This window comes from Castor canadensis, chromosome 17 (genome assembly GCF_047511655.1).
Source record: "Castor canadensis chromosome 17, mCasCan1.hap1v2, whole genome shotgun sequence".
Taxonomy (NCBI): Eukaryota; Metazoa; Chordata; class Mammalia; order Rodentia; family Castoridae; genus Castor; species Castor canadensis.
The window spans coordinates 67901566-67921451 of NC_133402.1; the positions used below are offsets into that span (position 1 = coordinate 67901566).

The following is a 19886-nucleotide window of genomic DNA, read 5'->3' on the forward strand; positions in this document are numbered from 1 at the left end:
TTTGGGTCTGATATTTAGGTCCTTGATCCATTTTGAGTTGATACTAGTGCAGGGTGATAGACACGGATCTAGTTTCAGTTTTTTGCAGACAGATAACCACTTTTCCCAGCAACTTTTGTTGAATAGGCTGTTTTTTCTCCATCATATATTTTTAGTGACTTTGTCAAAGATAAGTTGAACATAGTTGTGTGGCTTCATATCCGGGCCCCCTATTCTGTTCCACTGGTCTTCATGTCTGTTTTTGTGCCAGTACCATGCTGTTTTTATTGCTATTGCTTTGTAATATAGTTTGAAGTCTGGTATTGCTCTTTTTGCTGAGTATTGCTATTCGGGGTCTCTTGTGTTTCCAGATGAACTTTAGGGTGGATTTTTCAATCTCTGTGATGAAAGTCATTGGGATTTTGATGGGAATTGCATTAAACATGTAGATTGCTTTTGGCAGTATAGCCATTTTTACTATGTTGATTCTACCAATCCATGAGCATGGGAGATCTCTCCACCTTCTGTAGTCTTCCTCAATCTCTTTCTTCAGGGGTTTGTAGTTTTCCTTGTAGAGGTTTTTTACATCCTTTGTTAAGTTTATTCCTAGATACTTGATTTTTTTTTTTTGAGGCTGTTGTAAATGGAATTGTTTCCATATATTCTTTCTCAGTTTGTTCGTTATTGTTGTATAGAAAAGCTAATAATTTTTGTAAGTTGATTTTGTATCCTTCCACCTTGCTGTAGCTGTTTATGGTATCTAGGAGTTTTTGGGTAGAGTTTTTTTGGATCTTTAAGATATAGGATCATATCATCTGCAAATAGGGATATTTGGGCAGTTTATTTACCTATTTGTATTCTTTTTATTTCTTCTTCTTGCCTAATTGCTCTGGCTAGAAATTCTAGTACTATGTTGAATAGGAGTGGAGATAGTGGGCATCTTTGTTTCATTCCTGATTTTAGGGGAAATGGTTTCAGTTTTTCACCATTAAGTATGATGTTGGCTGTAGTTTTGTCATCTATAGCCTTTACAATGTTGAGGCACTTTCCTTCTATTCCTAGTTTTCTTAGAGCTTTTATCAAGAAGTGGTGTTGGATCTTGTCGAAGCCTTTTCTGCATCTATTGAGATGATCAAGTGGTTTTTGTCTTTGCTTCTGTTAATGTGCTGTATTGCATTTATAGATTTGTGTGTGTTTAACTACCCCTGCATCCCTTAAATCTGGGTCTTGTGCTCTATATAGAGAATTATTGAATTCGTGTAGAGATAGAAATGTGTATATGGATAAAGATAGAGAACCGATGTAAGGATGTATCAGAGGTCATTTCTGCTGGTCAAATCAAGTTGCCCTTGTCTTCATGAAGTTTTAGCGCTTAGGAAATCCTCAGCTCCCTTGTGGATGCGGAAGTCCAGAGAAGCCACGTGACTGGCTTAAGGTCACCCAGCTAGTGAGTGGGAAAGCCAAAACTAGAACTCCAGTCTCCTTCCACATTGTCCAGGACTGGCTGGACAATTACAAGCTATTATTCAAAGAATATTCCTACTGCAACCATAACTTAGAGAAACATGGAAAATATATTGAATATTTACTCCTTCTAGCTTCATTTCAAGTTGATAGTTATGTGGTTTGTGTATTAAAAACTTTAATGTGAAATGAATTACCATGTGTGCAGTAATCTCTAGCATAAAAATCATAATATTCTGTATTATCATAAAATTTTATATTATCATAATCTTAAGGGTCCAAATTGACTAGTAATCCCTTTCCTGGCCAGTTGCTTTTCTCATCGCCCCTATAGTGGGATTTGAAATGAAACCGTTTTAGTTCAAGAAGAATTAATTTAGAATTTAACACATATGTACAGGAAAGCAATGTGAGTAAACTCCCTGTATAGCTATCCTTATCTCAACTAGCAAAAACCCTTGGTCCTTCCTATTATTGCTTATACTCTCTCTTCAACAAAATTAGAGATAAGGGCAAGATAGTTTCTGCCAGGTATTGAGGGGGTGGGGGGGAGAGGGAGGGGGTGAGGAAAAAGGGGGAGGCTAGAGGAAGAGGGGAGAAATGACCCAAACATTGTATGTACATATGAATAAAAGAAATAAAAAAAGAAATGAAACTGCTTCCATGTCTGGACTAAAGTTGCAAAGAAGTAAAAGTGAAGTGGTCAGAAATCTGGGATTTGTTCACAAATTGGATAAGGCGGCTATTCCAAAAATCTGTATTGCCATTACCTGTTTCATCAGTTGACATAGGAAAACTGAGCAGTCTCTGAACATCGTCTTAAAACAGTGTTTCCTCCCCCGATGGCAAGATGCTGATCTGTTGAAATGTGGGTATGATTCGAGTAAGGAAATTCTGCGAGCTCATAAGCTTGAAGAATTGGGGAGTGGAAGAAGAGGGGTTCATTTAGATGCAGGCTCAACTCCCAGCTACTTCTCATTTTCCTTCTCTCCTTGTCTCAGCAGCTCCCCTTTCTTCCTTCCCCTCGAAAGCCCTTCATGAGTCTTCATACTTAACACAATAAAACTATTTTCTTCATGTCAAAGAAAGGCTTTTAAAGCATGTGAATTAGACTTGATTGCGTATCTTTCATCCCTACCTGTTTCTCTTTTCTTTCTGAAATAAAAAAGAAACAGCAGAAACAGTCAAGAGGTTGGGCCAGTGGGATAGGGAGAGAGACTTGGGGTTTTGAGTTGTTTAAACTCTAATTTAAGATAAGCAGAGATTTCCGAGTGGAGAGAAGCTTAATTGTAGTTTAGTGCCCCATTATTAAATACTTGTCTTGAATAACTCCCCAGAAACTAAAACTTGGGACTGACATTTTACTTTCATCAACATCTATGTCCTAAGTTGAAAGGAACTTCTGAATTTCCTTTCATAAAGCTGGTCTCTTGGGTTTGAAGTTTGGATGAAGCTGGGGGAACACTAGTTGGGAATGGCAGAACACTTACCCACCATTGCCACAGTTGGTCATGTGCAGAACTAATAAAGCTACATGCCCTGTTTACATTTTTGTAATGTGGAAAGAGAATCAGAAACCACTGTTTATCACTTAGACATTATCACAGAGCCATTCCTCAAGTCTGAGGATATTGAGTCTTGTATTGTATGACATCAATAATTTTAATAAAATATGTCTTATATAGAGGGAAATATTCACTCCAGAATTGCAAGCTTGTACAAAATCACCTCCATTTCAAGGAAGGGGGTTAGACTAGGACTGCTGTCCTGAGCATGACATTCTCATGTGAGTCTGACCTGGAACCAGTTCAGATGTGGTTCACAATGCCAGGCATGCAGCCTTGCTCTGCTCTCCATGGCTACCAAGATTCCCAGCTCGGTGGCCAATGCAGCCCAGAAAAGCCTGGATGCTTCATCAGATGGCATGACTGTGAGCCAAAGTTTATTGAAGATAATTTAAGTGTTACCTCCAAAAAGGTATAGGGCAGCTTCTAGTCAAGATGAAGACAATGGACTGAGCAGGCATGGAAATTCTCCTTCCTACTCTGAACAGAACATACTGAGTCGTGGTTCTGAATAAGAGTGAAGACCACATGGACCAGAGAAGGAAGAAACATTGCTGAGATCAAGTTCTCATGTGGAAGTCAGGGCCACCAGACTCAAGTGGTTAAAGCCAGCAATGGCAAAATCACTGTGTATTTATGACCAAACCCTCGAAAACTTCAGTAGACCAGCCATAGTTTGAGAGTGGGGGGGGGAAGCCTAATCTAGAGTAGCCACAAGAGAAAAAAAAAAGAATGAGTTGAAAAGTTCACAAAATTGTCATTAAAAATCCTTCTAAATCAATCGAGTATTCTATGCCCAAGTCAAAGTTTCACAGGCTACCACCATCCTAACATTTAAACCTCAGAAGAAAATTCACTCTGGCCAAATTTCAACTCACAAAGATAACAGAACCTAAGAAGAAGGTAGATTCAAAAACAGAGAACCCACAGACATAGTAAATGGAATTCATATCTCATGACCTACAATAGGGAAACAGGTAGGTGTTTTTAGCATACAGACATTTAAAATATTTGAGGAGATAAAGGGAAATATAGAGTCCCCAGATAGGCACAGAATATTAAGAAATGAGAACAAGTGGATTACTAACAAGAAACCAGCAGCAACTCTTTTTAGTGCCACTTTGTATGTGTCAAGGAATTCACAGTGAATACTTACTAACAGTTTTTCCCTGTAGTATTTCTGACATGAGGGACACATAAGAAGAGAAACAGCTGCTTTCTAGAGTCTGAATTATAAAGTAGGTGTAATAAAGAGAATGGTTTTGAATAGGATGGTTATTAAGCTATCCAACACTATAAACAAATGACTTACAAACACTGGCCTACTCTTTTTGGTATTTGAGAGAGATACTTTGATGGAAGATGATTCTAAAATATAATTACTTGCTCTTTTAGTTTTCTCTTTATTGTCATAGGAAACTACCGCGTATTTTTTTTCTTTAGATTGCAAACTCATTAAAAAAGGGAGCTTCTAATGAACAATTTAGTTAGATTGGTTTTTGGCTTGCCTAAAAGCTTAAATTTGTATTAATATTCTAATCAAAGGTCTTGGGAAATATTTTTTAAAAAAAAAGAAATAAAGAAGAAAATCTTCTTTCTGACGCTTATTTTATGGAACCAAGGAAACTCAAGAAATACAAAAGCAAGCGATGAGTGAGTGTGGTTTAACCACAGTGACCAGCCCCATGTTTGCAGCAGATTGAAAGTTTCCCACCTGACTCATGGTAAACTTGTTCAGCTGTTTAAGATTATTTTTTACCCATATTTCAGAACAGTTTGGAATTTTTTAGCTTTATAAGGGCAACACAAGGAGCTTACCAATGATAACCTTTGGTTTTTTTTTTTTTTACCTTCAAATCTCTCATGCTTACTGTGCTTGGCTTACATTCAAAAGATACTGGTAAAGACTCAGATAAAACATATTGATTATACACTATTGGAAAGATATGCCCAGTACTTTCAAATTATCTCATTTAATTCCTGCAATAATCACATGCAATAAGAATCACTGTTCCCATCTTACAAATGACGAAACTGAGGCTCATGATGAGAGAAAAGGAGTGACCGTCCAAAGCCACACAACTGTGTAAGTGCCATCAAGTGATTCTAGTCAAGGTCTTTTAGCTCCAAACCCATCTTCTTTCCCCAAAGGGAAAATGGTGCTGTGTGATTTATGTAAACCATAGAGCCTGTGTAAAGGCTACGGCAAAACCCAGAAATAGGAAAAATAAGAGGAGGCAGCGCCTCTTGTAGTGTTTTTTTAATCACTAAATTCATTTTTATTGATTCATAAAAACACAAAATTGTACTTATTTCAATGCATGTGTCCATTATGTAATAATTAAATCCAGTTAAACATATCTATCTCTTCAAATATTTTCATTTCTCTCTGGTAAAAACATTCAAGATCCTTTTTCTAGTTATTGAAATATATGACATAAGATCATTATCTACAGTCACCATTGTTCCCTCTTTTCTGAGAACCATGTTTCTCTGGGGAGCTCACAAAGTGATCCCAATGCAGACTGGAGAATGACCTATATCAGCCTCCACGCAGAAAGGCCCGGTGCACACTGAAACCGAACACTACCAATAAGGTGAAGCAACACCTGTGAATTTACAAGAGCACTTCCCCGTAGATGCTGCTGTAGTCATTGGTAAGGAGGGAATCCCTTTACGTTCTTACCACTCTATTTCCCATACACCATCCAGAGTTCAAATGCTCCAAATTCTGTCCCCTTTTCACATCCTGTACTCCCCCACCAAGCCAGGTCAAGGGCAAACACAGAACACTCCACATGCCTCTGGCATAATGTTCAACACACTAGAGATTATTCTGTCTGCAAGGCTGCTGTCCCCCCAGCTAGACTCACTATAAATCAAGAGAAGGGCTGTTACCACCTTGACTTTGCACAGAGCAGATCGTCTTGACTGTGGGATGGATGGATGAATGCCTGCTGAATGTGCTGTCAGCATCTGTGCCTTTCTGTTCTTGCTCTGTTTCAATTACCTAAAATTTCTCTCTTCTTTCCTTCACTCTCAAGTATGAAAAAAATTCCCCTTATTAGTGGTCATTATACAAATGCTCCTGTAAAGTGTTCTTCTAATTAGTGTAGTCAATGCTGTGTCTAGAGTATCTCAAGTGATCTGCTTATTAACATAATAAATAGCTCACTGTTTAGGGCAACCTTTTATACATTAAATATTAGTCTGTGTGAATCCATGGAACTGAAGAAGAGACTGATGTCAGCTTGTGTTGGAGTCCAAAGCTATGCTTGTAAATTAGTCCCCTCAGATGCAAACCTTTTCCCGCATGATTCTGGTGTGAACACTGCTTACAGCTTCAGACTAGTCAATAAAATTCTACTCACTCCAAACAGGTTTAATGGTGTCAAGCCGATTCAAAATAGGGTCAAAAACGGAAAGAGTGGGGAGAGGAGAATTTCCTCCTTGCCTAGCAACTTGGGGTTCCAACGAGATTCTCATAAATTAAGTGTATTCTTTTCTATCTTTTAGTATCCCATACCCAAACTGAGCCAAATATTCCTAATCTTCAGTTATAGAGTTCACTCTTCACTCAAGCCCTTTCAACTTCTGAGATTCTTTAACCTTGACATTTCTAATTTTTTCCAACAAAGAATCCAGCTGATCACAACTAGATATTAGAATAGCAAATACGAAAATTAATCCTTATTAAGTCATGAATGACTGCCAGCCCACAAACCTTTTATAAAGTAAACAACATTCAATAAAAAATATTTATCTGAGAAAACTATAATTTTAAGTTGGCACAAATTCAATGGCTATAATGCAATTAGTGAAAAAGTCAACAAGGTGCAGGAAAGTCCCTCTGAGGGAAGGAGACCCTATTCCCTCTTTCCATCTTCTTTTGCTTTCTAAACCATAAGGTTTTCTGTTGGGCATTTCTGTTTTCTAGTCTGCAGTGAGGCTGAGGTGGACATGGGGTATTTTCTCTGTGAGGAGAAGGAGGGAATTGATTTCATAAACCCCTCAGAACTTAGTCTCTGTCCTTTATACTCATAGCATTCAAGTTGCTTGCTGTTCACTTTTTGGTTGTTCATTCACTCACTCACTCACTCGTGCAACCTTTCCCATCTGCCTCCTGCAGTGTCAAAAGGCCCACAGTTGTAAACAAAATGATTCAAGCAGGTCTCTCCTCAAGCACCTGGCAGACTAGTCGGTGGACAGATATGTCAAGGTGATTAGTGTCAAAACCTATATCCAGAGTTCCAAAGTAACTCAGGAAAACTGGGAAGGCTTCACAGAGAATGCATCTGGAGGCCCATGTTCCCATAGGGTGAAAGGAAAATACAATGAAGACATGGAACCAGACACTTAGATAGGGACAGTAACTTTACCTACTCAAGAGAGGCAAGAGGCCATTTAGGAACCCCTGTCTTCTCATGAGTTATTCCTTAAAAGTCAACTGGGGACTTGTCCTGTGCAAGGAGATGAACAAGAACACATGTCCAGCTGTGTTGGATGCCAAGCACAGCCACCAGGGCAGGGCAGTGGTGGTGCTGTCCTGTCCCTCTTTTTCCCCGGGCTGCTACAGGGGCGTACACAGCCACACACCTCAGGGATCTGCTCCCTGTAATAGTGACAGGATCTCTCTGCCCAGCACCACTGGCCTACCTGGCTATCCTTGCCTGTGCCAGTGCTGACTTCACTTCAGAGCACGCCTGTCCACATCCTGTAATGCTGCACCTACAGCATCTTTAGCCTCCTTCCCCGGACTTCCTGATGAGCTCTTATTTAGGGGAGAATGTGTTGATTTTCAGAATCACAAAAACAAACAGCTAAACTCAGCTGATGATGTAAAACATTGGAGCAGATACTTGCAGAAGTCCGTGGTGCTCCTTCCTGAACTCCTGACTGTTCATAAAATCCTAAAGAACTGTCCTTCCCCACTTCCTCACTGAAGATGTATCTTGTTGGTAATCAGGCTCCAGGCTACATGCCTGGTTAACCTCAGAGTTAACCCCAGTAATGGCTAGCAGGAATGAAAGCTGGGCAATTCAAAACCTTTTGCTAGACTGGGTAGGAAGTTAAATAATAAGCAGCTACTGACTGTCGAGGCTGTAAAACCATTTAAAAATTGCTATTTCCCAAAGTGTTGAACCCTCTTTCCTACTCCTCTTAAAGCTATTCCCACAATCACCAATTTCTTGATAAACTAAAAGTAGCTATTCTTCCCACTTAAGGGAGATGTAAATAAATTTTATACCACAGTAAAGATTGTGAAATGGGATAAATTGTTTAAAGAATAAGATATAAGGTGTCACATTTCTAAAGTTAAAGATAATTAGCCTTGCTTACCTCAGGAAAAAAATTTTATATCATTGCGAATAATTTAATTCAGTAGTGTTTTCTGAGATTTAGATAATGTTTTCAATCAACTTGGAAGCTAGGATTTTCTTACCTGTACAGATTTATTCACATAAAACCCCATTTCCATTTCTCTAGAGGACACATCACTTCCTACAAAAGCAATATGTTCTAGAGATTAAATATGCAATCCAAGCCTTTATTGCTTCACAGTGTTTCTTCAGAAAATAGCATTGAATATTTTTTGCTAAAACTATAGCTGAGTTACTGGATTTATGATGGAGAAATAAACTTGCATACAACTGGAAGTTAAAAATGTTTGTTTGTTTATTTGTTTTTACCTTTAATTTTTCTTTTCTTCAGGTACCTTTGATCTAGTGTCTGAGCCTAACTCAGCCCAGGAAAGCAAAATGATCCTCAACACCTCTGTGGAAGATGGTATTAAAAGAATCCAAGATGACTGCCCCAAGGCTGGAAGACACGCTTACATTTTCATCCTGATTCCCACGCTCTATAGCATCATCTTTGTGGTGGGGATATTTGGAAACAGCTTGGTGGTGATCGTCATTTACTTCTACATGAAACTGAAGACAGTGGCCAGTGTTTTCCTCCTGAATTTAGCCCTGGCTGACTTATGCTTTCTTCTGACTTTGCCACTGTGGGCTGTCTACACTGCAATGGAATACCGCTGGCCCTTTGGCAATTACCTGTGCAAGATCGCCTCCGCCAGCGTCAGTTTCAACCTCTACGCCAGTGTCTTTCTGCTCACCTGTCTCAGCATCGATCGCTACCTGGCCATTGTTCACCCAATGAAGTCCCGCCTCCGTCGCACAGTGCTTGTAGCCAAAGTCACTTGCATTGTCATTTGGCTGATGGCTGGCTTGGCCAGTTTGCCCGCCATTATCCACCGAAATGTGTTTTTCATTGAGAACACCAACATCACGGTCTGTGCCTTCCATTATGAGTCCCAAAATTCAACCCTCCCTATAGGGCTGGGTCTCACCAAAAATATTTTGGGCTTCATGTTTCCTTTTCTAATCATTCTTACGAGTTATACTCTTATCTGGAAAGCCCTAAAGAAGGCTTATGAGATTCAGAAGAACAAGCCAAGAAATGATGATATATTTAAAATAATTATGGCAATCGTGCTTTTTTTCTTCTTCTCCTGGGTCCCCCACCAAATCTTCACCTTTCTGGATGTGTTGATCCAGCTGGGCATCATACATGACTGCAAGATTGCAGATGTAGTGGATACGGCAATGCCTATCACCATCTGCATAGCTTATTTCAACAATTGCCTCAATCCCCTTTTTTATGGCTTCCTGGGGAAAAAATTCAAAAGGTATTTTCTCCAGCTTCTGAAATACATTCCTCCAAAGGCCAAATCCCACTCAACTCTGTCAACGAAAATGAGCACACTCTCCTACCGTCCCTCGGATAATATCAGCTCATCCACCAAGAAGCCAGCGCCATGTTTTGACGTGGACTGATGTTCAAAAGCTGTCTGTGAAGTAACCTTGTGAAAGACGGATCCAGAGACTCATTCCTCACAGCCTTTCCCTGCCAGAGGACCATGAGTGACTTCTCAGAATTAAGCAGAAAATGGATTAAGTGGACTTCAGCTACTTATCTAATGCTCTGAACAAAAGCTTTTCTTTCCCTTTGCAACAAAACAAAGCGAAGGCACATTTTGCATTAAGTTAGATAATGGCTGCTCAAAGAATGATGTCAGAAACTGGATGACTGTGTTGATTTAGAAAATCTCACTGGCAGAAATGCAATCTCCCCAGTCTCCACTTGTTCTGTCATTGTTGCTTTCCACATAAAGGTATTTAGAATACGTTCAACCTTTAGACAAGCACTAGGAGATGGGAGTTCAAGGTTACTCTGCCCAGTTTCCAAAGGGCAGGAAAGCTTTGGTGTCTGCTTAATTGTTAGAAAATGTGGCTCTTGCACATTTTGTACAAAGATTTGCTAAGTAGATTTGCTAAAAAGATTTGAAATTCAGCCAGTGTCTTAAAGATTCACACAGCCAAAATATGTCCAGTAGAACAACTCATTTCTTCACTGGTGTTACTAAAGTCACTCATAAAAGTTAAACTGCTGTCACTCTGGTGCCAGGTAGTTGTGTCTCCCTAGTCACATTAGCTATGTCATATCTGAAAAATGTATATAGTTTATGGTCAAACGATTATGTATCATAAAGTATGCCTTCCTGTTTTAAAAAGTGTATATTCTACACATGTATATATACTGTAGTCTGTCTGTAAACTGTTGTTATTTGATTAAAATCTGGCAAAGTTACCTTTATCTTAAAATAAAATAATTTTATTGTAATGTATTTAATCTTCATTTCTTAAATTAGACGTTGATTTATTTTAAAAATAAGATAACTGTGAGTAAATATGAACATTCTCATTTCAAGTTTGTTTTGTATCCTACCAGTAAAAAGATAAAGAAGAGTGCGGGAAGTGTGGCTTGAGTGGTAGAGCACTAAAGCCTTGAGTTCAAACCCTAGTACCACCACCAAAAAAAGGAAAAAGGTAAGGACAAAAACATTTTATTTTGCTAAACATGGAATAAACATCATTGTGAATTTCCCAAAGTATTTAAGGTAACACCAGAAAATGTCTCATTCCTTGTAAGCATAAAAATAATACATTCTTTTACATACATGATCACTGTAGGAAATTTAGCATATGCAGAAGAAAATAAAAAATAAATGCTAGCAGGGCTCCAATGGCTCACGCCTGTAATCCTGGCTACTCAGGAGGCAGAGGTCAGGAGGACCGCCATTCAAAAGCCAGCCCAGGCAAGTAGTTTAAGAGACCCTATCTTGAAAAATCTTTCACAAAAAAAGTACTGGTGGAGTGGCTCAAGATGTAGGCCCTGAGTTCAAACCCCAGTGCTGCAAAAACAAAAAATAAATAAATAACATGGTTTCTTATTTTTTGAATGTTTAGTTCTCTAGCTCAAAAATGATCACTTTAACATTTTAGCCCATTTGCTTTACTATTTTTGTGCTCATTATACACATATCTAAGCGACATTAGAGTCATAAAGTATGTAGAAATTTATATACAGATTTCTCACTTAACACCTAGCATCACAGTTTCCTACCCCATTAAATATTTTATAAAACATTTTCATATTTGCATAACATTATGAAATAGACACACACCCTGATGCAGTTAGTCACCAGCTTGAAACATTTATTTTTTCTGATTTTTTTCAGTTTCATAAATTATGCTGAGATGAGTATCCAATACTTGAACCTGGTAAAGTCCTGACACTCTGGGAAGTGGTGATGTTGAGTGTATGATCGCAGACATTTTCCACATTAATACATACATTAGTGTATTTCCATTCTTAATACATATTACCAGGTATTTTCCAGAAAACCTAAAACTATTTATAATACCACCGTGTTTGACATATCTCACCACAGCCTCAGTAACATGGGGTACTAAATTTAAGCAGAAAGGAGAAATTTACTGTAAGGATCAAGGTACAGGGAAGCAACTATGCCAGACAACCTCCTGGAGCAATGTCCTAGGGGCCAGTGACCTCATTCTTGAACCTCCCTGCTCCTGAGGTCCACACAGGGCCAGCTGACATGCTCAATGCAGGCCCTATAACCTGTGCTAAAGGATTGGGAGCTGATGGGATCTGGGACTAGGGGTCATTCGCAGAGGTCGAGGTGCACTGGGCAGGACCCCCACCAACAGACTATTACACTCACATTCCCAAGGGCGGAGTTATTTTGAGAATAAATGTGGTTCCATGTGCCTCTTGTTATTCTCCTTTCACATTATTTCAAATTTTCCTAATACAGTGCCAGTTACTCCAATGTTACTTTATTTTTATAAAGACTCACCTTTAAAAATTAAATTCTAGCTCATTGTAAATTACAATGCAAACTTATCCTATCTTAAATTGTTCAGGTCACCTTTGTAATAGTTTGCTTTTCTCCTAACAGTTATTTCAGTCCAAAGGATTGCAGACACTAAACTTGCTAAACCATTGGATGGGTTAGACTAGATAAGACCACTAGGAGATAATTGTGTTTATTTACATATCCCCTGTCTCTTGTACTTATTAACTACTATGAATGTCATGCCTCATGCCTTATTTTTGTTTTAATTCCATCAAATTGACATTTTCTCCCACCTCATTTATGAAATAGATATTGATAACCTTGATGATTATTCTCGCTATTTCAATCAGAACAATTTAATATGGAAGTTGAGACTAGCTTCCAAAATATTAGGATGGGATGCCATGATTTATACATCACGAGCATATTTAAAGTTAGGTACACTCCTTGGTTTTTTGAAGATTTTTTTAGCTATGTACCATAAAGGTCTAGATGCCCAACAGATCTCAAGAGTCACATATTCAAATTCTTCCCCCATGAACAAACCCATATTCTGACAATAATTCATTCATGGATTTACTAAATTTTGTTTGGTTTACTTGCTCTGTCCTGGGGGAACTAAAGTTGTGTAAAATAAGCTGATGGACTTTCCATCAGCTGCTGTGAGCCGTATGCAAGAAAGACAAGTCATGAGTAGCTTGGCGGCCAAGCCATGGAAAGGTTCACAGGGACTCAGTTTCATAGCTCTGTATTCTGCTGCATTTTTCCCAATAATATGTGCCAACTCTGGGATGCAGAGAAGAGAGATCAAATTCAGGCAGATCACAAAAATGGTGAAAGAAAATGAGCCTTACGGAGTTCAGATGTGTGCATGAAGGGTGAGATCCCTGAGGGTTGCAAACAAAGTAAATCTGGAGGAACTGAGAGACACAGAGACTGAGGAGTTGGCAAGACGCTGGAGGCAGCCATGCTCTGCCTTAAAAGCCCTGGCTTCAGAGCTCACAGGATAGCTGCAGACAGGCATCTCGGGCCCCAGTGCCATATTGGATCTGGACCCAAACCAATAAAGGAAGAGAGAACCCAAATATAAAGAACAGTATAGGCAAGACACAATGTTACATTTTTCAGGTTGCATGATAGATAGAAAGGTCTCCTATAGAAAGATGCAGGAGGTTTTGAGAAGACTGAAGATAAGTGTAGAGAGAAAAAGAAAATGGAAGAAGCAGAACATTAGAGCTGATGATCAAAGAGTCACATTTTCCAAATTTAAATTTTTGATTAAGTTAGTTAAAATACATATTTGTGGGTTGGGGGGCCTAACTTAGTGGTAGAGCACTTAGCATGCACAAATCCCTGAGTTCAGCATTGTGGAAGATATGCATCAATAATTATATCTCCTGTCATCTATTTATACACAGATACCAACGGAGCATTTGCAGTGTTCTGTCTCCCTTGTAGTGGAAATTACGCACCCCACCTAAGGACTGGACCACCTTAGAAGGAGCCATTTTTCTGCCTAACTACATCCTTGGGTCACAATAAATTGGCCCAAGTTCAAAACACAACAGTCTCAGTTTCTATGAGGATTTTTCAAATGTTGGCTTAGAGGAAATGGTTTGCATCAAGAATGAGGTTAACAGAAAAGGCCAGAGAACCCTAGCAATGCTTGGGTCTTAATTCTGTCTGTGTCCAATGCCCAGTTGTATCTCTGTCCACCCCATACTTTGGATCCAACATCCATGTTTTTAATCTAGGGGCCAGAATTCAGTGATCTATAGCTGAGATCTGTAGGTGCTTTTTCTGTTCATGACTGGTAAGAATTTCACTTTTCCAGGGTCCAGCACATAATTTACTGGCCATACAACAGGAATAGTGTTGTCTAAGTTCCAAAACTCCTTGGTCTATGCCTAAATAAGTGTCATATGTACTACCCATCTTTGTAAGTTGCCTTATGAAAGAACAAAGCCAGACTATTCAATGGTAGGTATGCATGAGGGGAGAAGAGGCATGGGGATAAAGAAGGAGGTATAACTAGATAGGACTGAGGATACTATAATACCTAGTATTATACATTCCTGTAGGCTGAGATCTCCCCCAAGATATCACAGTGCTAAAATACTCTTCTGTTGCCTGAGTGATTATAATAAATATGGTTTGGGCCATGAAATCATAAGAGAGGAAATGAGAACCCACACTACCTGAAGGGCTGCATGCTGCCTCGGGCCTCCCTACTAGACCCTGAGGCCTGGGAGTTCTCTGGGTTTCACAGAGCCAGCACTCAGCCCTGCCCAAATGCAGTGCAAAAGGCCTTCGTTCGTCAAGCTACTCAACTTGCTTAAGCAATGATATAATGAGCTAAAAAATTGATTTCCACAACCAAAGCCGGAATTAGAAATATTACTAGCCTATTTTTTCCCAAAAGTCAGTGTCATAGAATGAGCAATTTGGCTTTAATGATATTTTATTTTAAATCATTCATACACAGGGAAGCTTTGGATAAATAAACTTTTATGAGTTTAAAGACCCCAAGATTTACCCTTCAAGCAGCATGATAGGAAAATATTTATCTTTGGCCTGAGATATAAATTTCATGAATAAATGATGTTAATTTTTAAACTATTAAAAGCCAGTTTGCTCTTATGATTCCTTTGCCTCAAGAATTCAAATGATAATGAGACATGTCTGCCCCTGGGCCAAGTTCTTGATTCTTTCCATGTCCCATGGAGCCTCTTTTGAACACTAAATGAAATGAGAAATAGAGATTTGGACTGAACCTCCCCATGAATTGGGACACAACTCAGGAACTTCTTTTCCAAGCCCATTGAAGTTCTGCTGTACCATCTGGGCACACATCATTGCTCAGTGGTAACTTCCCAGCAATAAACAAATAAGCTTCACTCCTCCAAAACGGCAGGTAGAAAGCAGGCTGGTGTAAGCCAACAGGGAGAAGCCCTGCTAGAGGTCACCATGAAGAGGAGAGCGTCCCAAAGGAGCCCCCAGAGCAGACTTGCTGTGAATCAGCCAGCACTGTGCACCACAAGAACCCCCAGAAGTGGACCTGTTCTGATTGGTGAACTTCTCCTGGCTGTGGCTGCTACAGAGGTTTCCAAGCAGTACTGAATACACACAAAGCAAAGTATACTAGCCAGAGGACATACGTACAGTTCTCTAACAGACAACAGCTATTCTCATCCACTCACATAGTAAGTGGATAACAAGGGCACTGGTGACATCACCTTACAGCTAGTCCTTGAGGCCTCACATCAGTTCTACCTTCTTCCATAAATATCACCACTTCCATTGGAATGTCCATGCTTAGAGTCTGGATAAGGCTCTACCTCCACTCCAACTTATAGAAGGTGGGAGAAAACTGAAGGAAATTGTTCTGTTATATTCATCTGGCTTAGTGGGATGGGTTCAAGACCTAAATGGGCCTAATCATGGTAAATTTCCTGATTTTGTCAGGACCTATCAGACAAAATGCTTGCTCTTTCTCATTGTATGGAATATAAGAGGATGCAAGGAGCTATTGCAGCCCTTTGTCACTACAAGGAGCCATGGGAATTTTCAGGAGATAGAATAAGACTGGTGAAAGACTTGAAAAGGGCTTTTTTATTATTGTTGTGCTGGGTGTGGGTACATCTCAGAATTTACAAAGGTTCTTACAATGTATCAAATATGGACAGTCTTTATGACTTCTTCTAAGAGTTGATATGTCGTGCAGGGATCTAGCGCTACCTCGTAGACTTCTATATTTTCTTAAGCTGGGCTTCTCTCTTTTTCTTCTTAAATCAGTAAAGGATGGATTTTCTGTCAAAATTATCCACTAAAACCCAGTTTTCTGTGAAACTGCTATAGCTATATTCATGAAATTCTTGCTATGTACTGGCATAGAATTCTGTCATTACAAGCCTTATATCGTCTCGTCTTCACAATAAAATGACAACTGGTCACATAGCTGTTATCATCCAATGAGACAAAGCAAAGCTGACACATTGCATAATTAATCTGATGGACTGACAGATGCTGGACTTGACGTTTGAACTCCTGCATTCTGACTCTAGAATCTGAGGTCTTGTTTGCTAAGCTATGTTGCTTTTCTCCACACCCTTCCCACAAATGGTGACATCACAAATTATGAATCATGTAGGTACCTTCCAAAATATTGTGCATCCCTACTTATTCAATATCAGTATAATATTTCACTTTGCCTTAGGGCGTATTTAACGAATTTTTAGATAGAATTTCAAATAGTCTTTGTCCCTGAAAATTGGGATCACTAATAGAAAACACTAATTGACCTTACACAGCATAGCACTGGATTTTACATTTATTGTAATGTGATTTTGGATGAGCTTATATTGGGTTTAGCAAATAAGCAAGCTACAACTGTTAACTGTCACAGTAATTAGTTAAATGTCCTGGACCTTTCTACAACCAAGAATTTAGAAGGCATTTACTAAATGGTGAGGGAGAGGAAATTTCCTAAATTAATTTTCATGGTAAAGTTTTGCCTTCTTTCAGCCTAATACAATGATGTTTGTTTAAAAAATTATAGATATTGTGGTGAGAACACATCCTATTCTAAGATTTCCTTGTAAGGGCTATAGTTCAGATTTGGCAGTGGATTTAGGTGAAGAATAGACCTGGCAAAATGAAGATGAATGTGTTGATTTATTTCACGTGTGCACAGACAGCCAAGGATAGAGGTGAAAGGATGAGCTCCGTGAATCCCGAGGACTGTTCTAGCAGCATTACTGAAAACAGACTCAAAAAGGCTGCTGTGAAAGTCAGCAAGTGGTGACAAGAGAGTGGCAACAGGACAGGCAAAATGTGGTCACTCTTCACCTCTTGCTTCTGGATGTAGACCAGGTAGAAAGGAGTAATTTCACATGAAATGTTTTTAAACAAAGCAATTCAGCCATCAGCTGAGGGAGCGACTATGACATCATGGGCTTCCAGCAGCCAAGATAGACCAGAAAGCAGTGTTGCCCCATCATGATAGGAAGTTAGGCAGACAGGTGAGATCTGAGCTTCTGTGTCTGGACATATGTTATCTGTCGCAGCTCAGGGGAGGGTGTTATTGGCACGCAGTGTACAGAGGTCCATGGATGTTCTCAACATACTACAATGCACCAGACAGTCTGACACAAAAAAGCTCACCTGACCCAAAATGTCAATAGTGCCAAGGTCAAGAATCCCAGGGTTGGGGGTGGGGATAGATGAGGAAGGAGAGAGCACCACTTGAGCTATATGAATTAACTACAATGCATTGTGGTAGGAAATGCAGATAGTGCTGGTCTCCCTATTTTTATAACCTATACAGAACTTCCTCCCCCTCTTTTCCCCTTTTTCTCTTCTCCCACTCGCCTTTTCAAACTGCATTTTATGGAAAAATGGTGTTAAAAAGAGCAGTGTCACTTCTTGTGTAAAGTAGGCAAATCTATTATTCTTGGGGGGAAAGATGCTATTTTAAAGTCGCTTATGGATGTTAGGAACAAAGGTACCTGGTAGCATGGCACAGGCTAAATGATTAAGCTCCTACTTCCATGGGAGACAGAAGGGATGGCTCCCACTGAGCAGCTAAACCTCAGAGAAGACACCAAGAGCTTCTGGCAGCTCCCCAGGACACTCTACAGCATCTTAGCATTGGATGTGATTCTGATAAAAATTTTTATTGAACAAAATCAAAGGTGTATTTTATTTTTACTGTAAATATTTCCATAGAGGATCTGAGTGACTTAAAACGGGGTGATACAAAACAAATTGGACAGAAGAACCACAGAAAGGCCCAAGCAAAATCACTGACTGTACAGGCCAAAAAATTGTCGCGACTGAGAAAAACACTGAGTTCCAAGCTTCTTATACTGGGATAAAAAGATGGCAGCCCTAAATTTCCAGCTCTTTTTATAATCAGAACTAGAGCAGACCAGGTTCCCAAATGGAGCGATATCCTTGACACTGCTCCTAAGGAAATTATTCGTACTCCATGAATCCTCATGTTTTCCTGTCAGTTTGATGTGTCCGTCACCTCCTGTTCCTTCTTCCAGGGACTGTGCAATGCTTGTGGATGACAGAGTCTTGTGCTCTGTGTAGGCATCCACTCATGAAAGCACACTCATGGGGTTCATCCAACAGATGTTTAAATCTAACTGCCTTCTAAGCTTTGCCTGTATCCAGGATTTGGAGGATGCTGATAGTGGGCTGCAGAGATAAAGTCTTAAAGAAGGTCTCAGATAATCCCATAGGGAGTTCTGGAGCTAGAATACCCTTGCACCACCATACAAATTTGAGTCAAGAGATCTGACCTTTATCCCTCCTCGTGGCTTTGGATGTGGTCGGCCTGTGGGAAGGGGGTGCCATCTACATAGCTCTCCCTAGTAGAGGACAACTGACCAGAGGAGGAAACTCAGCTGAGTTGCTGCCCACCAAACATCCTTCCTAACTTTGAGGAATGAGTGTTTTTCAGCCCTGAAGAAAGGATCTGGAAGGGCCACTTGGCATCTCTCTGACAGGATGAAAGAGTGTTCAGATCCTTCTTTCCTCCTCTTGCCTCCTCCATAGCTTCCTCCTTCAGCACAGACTGTCCATACTACAACACCTTCCAGTCCATAAGAGGCCCACTCACACCAAGCACTTTCTGTTTCCCTCTATCTATTCAAGACAGGAGGAAGAGAGCACCACTTCCTGTAGCATAGGTCCCCTCACTTCCATGCTTCAGAAACTCCCAAGGTGGTTCTCTAAAACCTGAGAACCAGATTGCCCATGAGAAAATACAGAACACAGGGTTTGCCGGTAAGAGAATCCTTCTTCTATAGAAAGCAGTCAAAACTAAAAGAGATGGAATGATTTTCCTGTCTCTTATGTATTCCAAAATAAAGAAAAAGAAAAATAACAAGAAGAAAGGGGGCCTCAAATGATGACAGTCCAAGTATTTTGAATCCCCAAAAATTCTTTATCTCTTTTCTGCAAAATTGTCCTCATAAAAAAATCTAAGTACACAAACAGTGTTGTGTAATGAGCAATGTCTAAATTATCTTGGCCTAACTAAAGACTACTTCAACTTTCTCAAGTGCAGAAACTTTCTCCAGCATGGAAGGAGGCTCCGTCTAGCCATATCCTGTGTTGAGGCAACTGGCACTGTTGAAATTCCCTCCTCCCTTGTCTTCAAGAACCGAGCACTCCTAGCTTTCTGTTCTAACACAGGACAACACAAAGAATGGACCCTTGAAGTGGAATTCCAACTCTTCAATGCCAGACAGAGGGGAGAGTACTTTGGTTTTGTTTTTATTCATTTATTCACATGTACGTACATTGTTTGGGTCATTTCTCCCACGGCCTCCTGCCCCCACCCTTTCCCCCCTCCCCACCTCACTTCCAGACAGAACCTCTTCTGCCCTTATCACTAATTTTGTTGAAGAGAAGACATAAGCATAATAAGAAAGACAAAGCACTTTTGCTAGTTGAGTTAGGGATAGCTCTACAGAGAGATTCCTAGCATTGCTCCCATGTACAAATGTGTTACACCTCAGGCTGATTCATCTCTAACTGATCTTTATATTGGTTCCTGATCCCCTTCTCGTGTTGACCTCTGTTGCTTTAAGATTTCTGTATTAGCTCCTCTGGAGTGGGGACATCAAACGCTTTCATGT

General features: G+C 39.8%; 1 protein-coding gene across 1 annotated transcript in view; it reads left to right on the forward strand.

Annotated features, from left to right (window-relative positions):
- Agtr1 (angiotensin II receptor type 1) overlaps positions 1 to 10709 on the forward strand; it is a 45677-nt gene extending 34968 nt beyond the window's left edge. The window contains exon 3 of the mRNA XM_020158328.2: positions 8721 to 10709. Coding sequence (XP_020013917.1) covers positions 8768 to 9847 — 1080 coding nt within the window. The 5' untranslated portion in view covers positions 8721 to 8767 and the 3' untranslated portion in view covers positions 9848 to 10709. The remainder of the gene's footprint in view (positions 1 to 8720) is intronic.
- The last annotated feature ends 9177 nt before the right edge of the window (positions 10710 to 19886 follow it).